At 33.4% G+C, this 11993-nt stretch overlaps 1 protein-coding gene across 1 annotated transcript in view; it reads left to right on the top strand.

Annotated features, from left to right (window-relative positions):
- The first annotated feature begins 10714 nt into the window (after positions 1–10714).
- Positions 10715–11993, top strand: part of LOC143256985 (peroxidase-like) — a 38969-nt gene continuing 37690 nt past the window's right edge. Inside the window, exon 1 of the mRNA XM_076514990.1 lies at positions 10715–10998. Within this exon, the coding sequence (XP_076371105.1) occupies positions 10979–10998 (20 nt within the window). The 5' untranslated portion in view covers positions 10715–10978. The remainder of the gene's footprint in view (positions 10999–11993) is intronic.

Genomic DNA, 11993 nt, shown 5'->3' with positions numbered 1-11993 from the left:
TGACCGTACAGTGGTACTTTTACGCTGATGCGTGAACAAAAGTAAATGAGGTTTAACGTGCATTGTTCTATACGAGTACCAAATTACAACATTTATAATTGACAATTACTCCATTAACATAAACAGAGAAGTAAAAACAATAAGCTAATTCTTTACATATCAGAGGCTTTTGAATATGCTTGGTATACGAAGCACAAGTTGCACACTATATAACATATGGCAATTAGCCTTAATAACCTATTGTTAAGGTGTGTATATATTTTACAAGTCTGCAAAAAATGATTAAAATGATATTTGTCACAAGGCATAAGCATTGGGCCTACTACCTTTTAAACACTACATTCTTAATTTAAGGGAATAGATTGAGAAATTATCAAATTAATACTTATATAATATTGCATGTAAAATTCGATTTATTAACTATGTTTGAATGTCATGTTTATTTGCAGATGTTGATAATAAATTAACTTAATTAAATTTTATATGCAGCTGTGATAAAAATTGTAACATGTGCACTTTGACCTTCTCGTAGCAAAAGGGCTCATATGCACCGTCTGAGTAAGTTATAATATTTGATATACATCCGGTACATGTTGTATGAACAAAACAAATACATGCAGGTCTGTAGAAGAAAAGTTTGTTAACGTTTGTGTTGCACAAATGTAAATAAACTATAATTTTTTAGAAATTTCGTGACCTCACAAAATAGCTGTTGAATGTAAATTATCATAAAGTTGGAAGAATTCTGAAGTATGCGTCTGAAGTCTTTGCATGTGGAGGATATAAACTGAAGTGTATTGTTTACTATGATTAAACTAAACAAAGGTTTAATTCCACATTATGAGAATTAATTCTAGCGATCTTACACAAAGGGAAGTATAATAATGTATTTACATACAAGTTAGGATTAAGATCACAATGTCAAAGAAGTTGTTGTTGTTTTGAATTGAGCACAAATCTACGCAATGGGCTATCTGTGCTCTGCCCACCACGAATATCGAAATCCGGTTTATAGCGTTGTAGGTCCGCAGACATACCACTGTGCCACTGGGAGGCCTTGTCAAAGAAACAAGAACATAAATTTCAGTAGACGGCGCTTTACTAATAAATATATGTCACAAAATGTATTTAAATAAGCCATATAAACAGCTGTAGTTTAAGTTAAAATTTTCATTGAAATACTATCAAGTAAAACTAGCATCAGCAAAGAAAACACATTCGTTTTACGAAATCCAGGAAAAGCTGAAAGTTATATAAATAACTGCGTATAAAAAAAAAAGTATAATATTGATATAAATACCACCAGATGGTGCTACGTATGACAGGCATACAAATAAATGTCATAGATACCATTAGACGTAGTTGGACATTTTATATAAGTATCAGCATTTGGTGCTATGTATATTATTACAATGTGACTATATTAACACTCCACCTGTGAGTTGATAAGATCGAATTCTGGTGATTAGGTGTACTGTTGGTGAGTAACACAGTTTCCAGCATTTACGTTATGCTACACCACCCAACCGCACGAGAAAAGTACTTCGATGAATGGCTCGATATGTGAACCTAAAAAAGAAGAAACATTACTGCCAAGTGAGCTTACCTTTCAATACAAGTTCGGCTATTAAAATGCAGAGTTTAGGGGTTGGCTGGACTTTGTTCTTCCAACGCAAAATGATAAAAACTCTACAACTCGAGCGCTTTCGAAAGGCAGATATTTTTCTTTCGAAAGCGCCCGGGTTGAGGATTTTTATCATTTTGTATCAATACTTCTTGAACCTACGTGTTTTTCTAACATCATAAGTTCCTCTACCACAAAATAGTAGAAGTGTTTATGTTCAAGAAAGTACTGCATTTTACGGCTACATCTATCGACCAAACTCATAAGAAACGCGGAGGAAACGGCTTTACAAACCTGAGGGAACAGAATTTGTATTGCTCAACATTTAGAATCACTGCCATGTCTTGTGCGAATTCGGCCATGCTGCTGAGAAATACAGATTAAAAAGTTTACCCGAAATCTTTTTTTTTAATCAACCCATGTAAAATATGTCCCTAAATCACAAACTGGTCGTTGAATATTCCATATAAATATAAAAGGGTGGGGCGATATATGCAGCACAAATACCAGTAGATGGAGCCATATATGTCACACATACACACTTGTTTCTTTGTGCATGTGTGTGTGAGTGTATTTATATATACACGTCAACAAAGGAAGTAAAAAACTGGTTCGATATACGTGTAGTAATCTCTGAAAATGAAAACACTCAATTACTACGTTTGTGCTTCAGTGTGAGTGGATTGTTCTTGTTAGTTGATTTGTTCTTTATTTTGCACCAATTTTATAGAGTTCATTGTGCTTTGGATCTGCATTTAACTTGACAACGCTTGAAATCATTATTTGTTTATTTTTCTTTGTTTTCTTCTGAATTTTAAATCATTCATTTGTATGTCAATGAATTTGTCAAAAATCAAATCTGAGTTCTAGTACAAAATTTTAACAAAGGAATCAATATTTTCCTTCTAATCAAGAGCAGGTTTCTTCTGGATATTATCTACAAATGGTGAGATTATTGTCCTTGATGGGATATTTTCTACTGGACCATCACTTGTTGCTATGGTTGACAAACAATGATAATTAGCCATTCACCCGAAGTCCTTGTGGAAATACCGTGCTGCTTATCAGAGCATTTCATTTGAAATGTTATACTATACTTTTTATGTTACAGTAATCCGAAAAAAATGTGTACCTGGTCAAAACGATAACACTTTACGCTTGAAGTATTAACTTATTTCAGTATAGTTTACCACAAGACAGTTCTTAAATTTCAATTCATTTTTCAAACAAAAGAAGCCAAAAGTGTTGTTCTAAACTACATGGTAAAAACAAGAATTTGTTTATTGCGTTCTTCAATAAGGCTGAGTTTTATTTTTTTATATTGTGAGTTTATGCTAGTATTTTACATCTAACAATGCCTACTTGTTACCTTTCATATGTTCTCCAGGTGGCTCAACGATAGGTCTGAGAGGTGATACTGATAACAAGAGAAAATCCTCAATAGCCGCGGAACTTGAAATTATTTTAGGCAGCATTAGAATAAATTAATCTAGGGTACATTTTTATCCTTTTCCTTAGTTTTTTTTTTTTTCACCGGAAATACCAAGCGTTGGGCACATGTATACCCGATTCGATTTTATTACTCACCAGGATCTTTACTACTTTATTTGCAAACTGAAATTGTTTCAGGCAAGATTAAAGTAAATTAATTTATGGAATTTTGGGCCTGGTCAAATATATCAGTCAAAAGGGTTTAACTGATGGTTCTACTCATTATTTTAAACTTGTTCTTCTGAAAGAGACCTAGCTATAAAATAAATGAAAATGTACGCTAGAGGCTAAGCAACACAATTTCATATTAAGAGGGCCCGGCATGGCCAAGTGGGTTAAGGTTTTCGACTCGAAATCCGAGGGTCGCGGGTTCGAATCCCCTTCGCACTAAACATGCGCGCCCTTTCAGCCGTGGGGGCGTTATAATGTGATGATCAATCCCAATATTCATTGGTAAAAGAGTAGCCCAAGAGTTAGCGGTGGGTGGTGATGACTAGCTACCTTTCTTCTACTCTTACACTGCTAAATTAGGGACGGCTAGCACAGAGAAGCTTTGTGCGAAATTCATAAAAACACAAAACACATCCATATTAAAATTCATTATACATTTAGTTTTTCAATACCCTTAGCCATTTTCAGTTAGGGTTTCCAGACTGTGAATCTGAAGGTTTGTGGTTCATCTCCAGTTACCGAAAAAAAAACTCGTTTTACAATTTGGTTAGTGACTACGTTGTAAGAATAACCATAAAATTCCGGTATTCAAATAGACAAGTGTTGTTAATTACCTGTCTTCCATCTAGTTTATTAGCTCCACATTAGTGACGGTTATAAACAGATAGCTTTTACTTGGCTTTGCTCGAAAATTCTAAACGAAACGAAATTTTATGTTAGTTTAGTACTGTGCTCTTGTACACTTCGTGTTTCGGTTTATTAGTTTCAGTTACATTTTATAATTTCGTCTTACAATGTCCTTGTTACTTACTTCTAACCTATTTGCTTTTAAATTGTTTTCAATAATAATATTCCAATTGTAAACTGTATCAGTAAACTAACAGTCGTATCGAAAATGAAAATTGTCTCAATTTGCTAACGATATAAATTGAGTTGTAAAAAAGCTGAATATTAAAATAAAGGCCCAGCATGGCCAAGCGTGTTAAGGCGTGCGACTCATAATCTGAGGGTTGCGGGTTCGCATGTCCGTCGCGCCAAACATGCTCGCCCTCCCAGCCGTGGGGGCGTTATAATGTGACAGTCAATCCCACTATTCGTTGGTGAAAGAGTAGCCCAAGAGTTAGCGGTGGGTGGTAATGACTAGCTGCCTTCCCTCTAGTCTTACACTGCTAAATTACGGACGGCTAGCGCAGATAGCCCTCGAGTAGCTTTATGCGAAATTCAAAAACAAACAAAGAATTAAAACAATGAAAGTCAAACTCAGTTTTAATATATCAACCGTACAATTCAACCTGTAAACTTTCTAACTATGTTAACGATGCAGCTGAATCCATAAATTCCATAACAGAAAGTGTAAACTAGCCAAATATTTTAGAAATGCATCTGATATTATCAACTCACTACAAAATGAAACTGCAAGTTATTGAAATTGGAAACTACCAAAACGAATTAAAAATGTATTTAAAACTCTCTGAATATACTAACAATACAACTCACACTGAAAATTTGTCAATAATAAAACTTAAAGTGTGTAATTGTTTTTTAGCAAAGCCACATCGGACTATCTTCTAAGCCCACCTGAGGTGATCGAACGCCTGATTTTAGAGTTGTAAATCTGTAGACTTACCGCTGTACTAGCGGTGGATGAGTGAAAGGGTAATTATAAAAGTATATTAAGAATTGAACTGAATCTGTAATTTCCTTTAACATATTATATAATCAGAACAGTAAACAGTCTGAATATATTAAAAATAAATTCAAGCTATATATTTTCTAGCTCTAGCAGCTGAGCTTGTAAATGTTTATGTTGTTGTTTTTTAACTTAAAGTTTTGCATTGTTGTTTCACCAGAAACAGAAAAATAAAAGACATGAATTTAAGAAATGGACTACAAAAGAAAGACATAAGAACTAAAAAAATTATTTAAAAATTTTTTTGATTGAGAATGAAGTCAAGGAAGCAATGGAAAATGTACAAAACGACATCAGTATATTAGAAAAAAACAGTAAAAGTTCCCTGATAAAATGAAAACAAAAATTAACAAACCGCAATCAGTGAAATGAAAATATGAAATACAGTATAACATTTAGGAAGTAAAGAAAAGAATAACAAAATGATATTATTGAACTGTAAAGCACATCAATGTCAAGATAAAACATGTAGAAATCGAACTAACAAATTGGACAACCACCAGTTCCACACCAACCAAAGGTTATACAATACTGAAGAGAACTCATGAGACAAACACCTGTATCCCCACTTCTAAGCCCATATAGCTGCAGGCAAAGTTCACCAGAGAATAATTCATCTGCATGTGGTGTGTATTGCGCAAGACTCGCCTGTTCTCTAAATTTGTAGAAGTTTCTTAAGAGTAGGAATCAACAATATTCGTTTTACGAAAATGCGCTAGCGCTTTCGAACATTGTTGAAACCTCGAGAAAATCGCGTGATTCGTATAAAAGGAGCTAACCGAGAGACAGTAAAAGAAGAGTATTATTGGACAGCTGCAGTCAATGAGCTATAGACCTCGAAAGGTAAAATTGTGATTAACGCCTGTTAATTGGAAAACTGCATAATTTGACTACGAACGTTTATACATTTCGAACAATACAACTCGTTTAACTTCAGTGAATTAGCTTCGGATGTTAGTATTTCTACAAGGATATTAGATATTGTCGCCAGTGAAAACTAACTGGTGCTTCAAGCTTAGCCATCCGTCAAAAAAAGAATTCGGATGTATTAACAAAATTAATTTGCTCTCCGTGAACGACAATAAAATATTCTGTTCCAGACCAGATATAAGACTCGATATTGTTTGTAAAACTCTTGTATATAAACTATCATTTGTAATAGCTGTTATTATAAATTCATGATGTTAGTAAAACACATAGGTTCAAAAAGTCTTAATTGTTTGTTCTGAAGTTCTTACAAAGCTGCACAAGGGCTAGCTTCGCTAGTCATCCCTAATTTAGCAGTATAAAACTGGAGGGAAGGCAGCTAGTCATCACCACCTTCCGCCAACTCTTGGGCTACTCTTTTACCAACGAATAGTGGGATTGACCTCACATTATAACGCCCTCACGGCTAAAAGAACGAGCATGTTTGGTGCAATAGGGATTCGAATCCGCGACCCTCAGATTACGAGTCGAACACCTTAACTCATCTGGCCACACCGGGCCAGAAGTCTTAATAGAAATGAAATAGAAACCCTGTAACCCGAACGCTTTTGAAAAGTGAACCTTTCTTCTTTAGGGACAAACTTGGAGTGGTTGTATAACCAAACGAGTGGTATATATATAGGGAGTTTAGTGACATCATGAACGTCATCCGGTTTTCCAGGAAATGTTTATTTTTCTATGCATTATTGTAATAGTTTATTTCCGGTGCAATGTAGCCGATGGCGCGAGTGTACGTAAAAAAAGATGTTAAGGATATTTTAATTTATAAATGGTTAAACGTAGGTTAAAACCATGCTTAGGTGTTTATGTTTTACAATGTTAAAATCAGGGGTTCGAGCCCCTCGATGGACGTAGCAGATAGCCCGATGTGGCTTTACAATAAGAAAACACAAACATACTGGTATTTAAGTAAAATAAAGGTGACACCGGGAGATTGATTGAAAAAGATATGTTATACTAATCAGTTTATAAAAAATAGCTAAGAAAAATTATATTAAACAAATAATAAGTTTCAGGAAATTCAGCTTTCATATTTCATGAAAAAATAAGTAAAGAATAAATTTATTTTTATTTTTCTAACAGAGATGAAAACAATGAACAGAGATCACTGAATCCAGGATCTAGATTAATTCTGAAAGATTGAACAATGTTTATATCAGCAATATTATTTCTATCTGCTTTAATTTTGTATCCAGTTTCAATGCCAACGATAGTAACATCGTCAATGGAATGAATGAGTTGTTTTTTTTTCAGAGTTAATAGAAGATTTATGATTGTTGAAACGTTCTGTAAGAGTTGTCTTTGTATATCCTACATATTACTAATTGCATATTTTTACATTGTATAAGTGGTGTTTTTTTTGTTGTTGTTTCACAAGATGTAGGATGTTTTTCCGCTGAGTATTGTTAGACTTTTCAACCTGTTTGTCGATTTCAGCATCTTTATATTCTCATTGTAACATGGTTTTTTTCAGATCCTTAGTGTGCTTTTTGTAGTCTGATTCATCTGAGCATGTTTCCTTTATTCTAAGAGCTTGACAGTAGGTAATGTTTCATTTAGTGTAAAAGAGGTGATAGCTTTTATACTGAAGGTATTTTAATCTGTCTGTAGGTTTTTGTACAAGTCAGTGTGTAATTTTTTTTTTTTTAGAAAAAAACCGTGACGTCAGGAAAGTTAACCTGCGTAGGTAAGTAATCGCAGGTAAACTTAATTGTTTTGTGAAAGGAGATTGCATGTGTGATAAATTCTTTAAGAGATTTGAGACAGGCTGTCCAAATGAAAAATATGTCGTCTATGTAACATTTCCGTGTATGAGGTTTTAAAGGGCTGAGTTGTAAAATCTGATTTCTAACATGACCCATTGTCAGCCTACTTTTAACTCTGAACAACTTCGAATTTAATAAGATCTTGCCAGCCTAGTTTTAACTCTGAACAACTTCGAATTTAATAACAAACACTACATTCAAGTTAACCAAAATGGTTCCTAATTATTCCAACATTTTTATAGATCGTACTTAAAACTAATTACATCATCTCATCAAATAAGGTATAACGATGTTTGTTAAAAAAAGACTAGCAACATTTTGAAAAGGCAAACAAAAAACACAAATATTTATGCCTATCTCAGAATTTCGAGCTGGGTAAGTGGAAATAGAATGCTATCAGATTCTTATATTGAATACTACAAATTAATAAGAATGAGTCAGAGCCAAAACATTGGATAGAATTTTTTTTAACTTACATTATAAAATATTTACTTTATCAACATATGTTAACAAAATGTTCAATAGTCAGCAGAAACACTAACAGTCAATATTGTCGATCGAATTTTTTTTTTCAAATCGCTCAATGATTCAACTGGTGGAAACCCGTAAAATACCGACCGGGTTAGTATCTTTATTGCAACAGTATTTCTTTGAATACAGGATGCCTAGAATAATAAAAAAATAAATATAGTCGCAAACACTTATATTATAAGTTCACTTGTCTTAGGCCTTGCTTTGGGTAAGCCTTTATTAAAGTCAACTCGTAATTCGAGGGTCACGGGTTAGAATCCCCATCACACTACACATGCTCGCCCGTTTAGCCGTGGGGGCGTTATAATATTACGGTTAATTCCACTATTCGTTGTTAAAAGATTAGCCCAAGAGTTGACGGTGGGTGGTGATGACTAGCTGCTTTCCCTCTAGTTTTACACTGCTAACTTAGAGACGGCTAGCGCAGATAGCCCTCGAGTAGCTTTGTGCGAAATTTAAAAAACAAACAGATTAGGAAAAAATAGGTATTGTTATTATTATTATAAAAGATACTTTCTAAAGCTAAGGTAATCAAACTTATAAATAATATGTCTAGTGCTTAGAAACCTAATAATAAAATTTGTTTGAGTTGCTCATTAGATGAAAAACCGCAAAGAATAAAATAATAAAACTGGGTGCACAGATAGTTGGTCATTCGCTCATCTAGTACAGAAAAAAAAACACAACATAACAGTGATGATGTCCATTATACCTTCAAAGAGCAATCAAATCAAGCAACTTCTCTCAAACAGGTGTTTCTTATTATGTATTCTGTCGTGTTTTTTTCTTTTACAAATTTGTTGTAATAAGAACAGTAAAAACTGAACTGGATTATTTAGGCGTATATTGACATATGGTTTGTAATTTTATTATAAATGTAAAAAGTTGGCCTCGTGACCTCACTACACGAAACGAGCCAGTTCTGCCAATAATCTCGGTCAATATTATAAATAAATGAGTTTAAAATAATTTTTCTAATAAACACATACACTTTTTAATTCTTTCGAGTCTAAACTAGCAAATGCTAGAGACTAATGCAATAAATGATTTTCAGTACATTTAGCTGTGATAAACGAACTTAACGAATGAAATACAGTTGTTAATGTCTGTTATTAAGCACAAAGGGTTATCAGTGATCTGCCCACCAAGGGTATAGAAACCTGCTTTTTAGTAGTAGAAGTCCGCAGAAGTACCACTGGGGAACCAATTAAAATATTATCATCAAAATAAATCATTCTACATAATTAAACTATACAAAGCATGTGAAACGCAGAACACATTATCATTTTGTACGTATTTTTTATCGTATTAATTTGTCAAAAAAGTTTCAGAACGAGCTATGACGATTCATTTTTTGACGATGTAACACATCTTACTAAACTAACTATCGAATTTATCGTTTTTAACTCTATATTGTGACATAACATTCCTTACAGAGCTGGCCACTCGGTTTAGTTTGTATTTCGCACAAAGCTACAGGAGATCTACCTGCGATAGCTGTCCTTAAATTAACAGTGAAAACTAAAGACAACTAGTCATCACCACCAACTCTTGGGCTACACTTTTACAAACGAATAGTGGGATTGATCTATACACTATAACGCTCCCATGGCTGAAAGGACAAGCATGTTTGGTGAGATGGGGATTCAAACCCGCCACCCTCAGATAACAAGTCGAGTACCTTAACCACCTGGCCATGCCGGGCCCCCCTTTGATAAGTGAACAATACTTCACATTGTTTACAAATATGTTTCAAAAGTATTCAACCAAAATCTAAATTTCATTGGTTATTAATTTTTTGTATAATTTATTCACGAAAACGAAGGCTTCAGATTTCTGAGCGGCTATTATGCTCAGTACATAAAAATGTATAAAATTTGATGTTACCTAACTGATGACAGTTTGAAACTTTCCCGCCTAACATTGTCCATGAGAATTATGTATATATATATATATATATATGTATGATGTTGTTTGAAAACAACCAACAACTAAACTTTCTCCTTTTATACCTCATCCTATTCATATTTATTTTTGCTCCTACAACACAGTTAACTCAACGACCTCATAGCGCGAGCAGAACACTCAAGCCGAATTTACCTTCAAACAAATAAAACCGAATTGAGGTGTGCCAGCCCTGCATGGGGTGGGCCGAGGTGTAAACGAGATAAGGCACGTTTCTGGACAGTCCGATAACACGCTTTCATTCTTTACTAGTATAAGTAGGTGAAATGAACTAAACGATTAATCAACAGTATAATAAATAAAAATAGTAACACTTCAGATCTTCATGAACTAGTAACTGCGGCGAAGAACACTAGTGTTATAGTAACTTCTGTCCAATAGGCTGAACGTCACAATTGGGCTACGCTTCTCACCAACCATGATTCGTGTATGGTTGTTCAATATGACGACATAAAGAAACACTATCGTCTAAATAAAAATTTGTGTACAGGATGTATTGTTACCAGTAGCATACCCAGTCACTTGAAACGAGTCTCTTGACTGTGTTGTAGTGGTAGAAAGAATCCCCGACTTACAACCAATTCAACACATTGTCTACATCACCAACTACTTTGAAGAAGAAAAATTCCTAAATTTAATGATATTAGATAACGACAGAAGACGTATAGAGTTAAGCACAACCTTCCACTGAGTTCAACTTAATCGTGATCCATATGAAGGGATGAATTGTTGCTAAAACTACGTTTGCTTAAAATGTTCTTGAAAATGATAAGGTATGTCATGTTTAAGTTTACAAAGATAACAAATCGATGAGGCAGTTTATTTTTATATAATAATTTTTATCTCCTTTTTTTTTTTCTACAGCGGTGGAAATCAAATTTCTAGCTGATATATCAAATCGCTTTATCGTAAAATTAAAAGCTTCAAGACATTTTGTAATGGTTCGTATCTAAGCGATCTTTAAGGCTTCTAATACAACACAAGAAGTTGTAAATTATTTCTGCTATCCAAACGTATAAAGTATTAATAAATAAATAACTTATACATATAGGACTCAGAATTAAATTCATAAGCGTATTTTTGTATTATTTCCATGTGATAACTGATATAATCCTTCTTGTCGTTATTAGTCGCCCAGTGTTCTCGTCAAAACAAATTTCATTCTTAACGACCACGTTATGCGAAGAAGTTGTCCATTACCGTTCGTTATTGAACTGTTATCCATTTTTCATGTCTACTGAAACCTGTAGCATGATACACAGTCAAACTTCGACTATAACGTCAAAAAGCCAACATATAATATCAACTATTTTTGTCATGTTTGAGAGAACTAACTGCATATATAAAAGTGCATTCACAATATATATAAACACAATGTATGTTTACTTAATATAGCGAACAAAATTCTTACCTTCCAGTTAGAAATATCTCTATTTAAGTAATTGTTAAAGCAAAAATTACATGTACGATACATTATAATTAAATTTTATTTGATAACACTCGTTTCAGTAATAATAGTAGCTATAGTAAGATATTTGTATCCTTACATTTCAATCATTTACATTGAATATTAATAAACAAATACTAAAATTAAAATACTTTGATAAAATTTTGAAAATTTACTTTTTATACTTTAAGACTCTTACTGTAATTGTGTTAAGAATACACATTGTACAAGGTAGCATTTTTGTTGCAAATATACTCTGTATAAAGTAGCACTTGTGTTACAAATACATTCTGTATAAAGTAGCACTTATGATGCAAGTAT

Source organism: Tachypleus tridentatus, chromosome 7, assembly GCF_004210375.1.
Source record: "Tachypleus tridentatus isolate NWPU-2018 chromosome 7, ASM421037v1, whole genome shotgun sequence".
Classification (NCBI taxonomy): Eukaryota; Metazoa; Arthropoda; class Merostomata; order Xiphosura; family Limulidae; genus Tachypleus; species Tachypleus tridentatus.
This window is presented reverse-complemented; position numbering and strand designations above follow the sequence as displayed.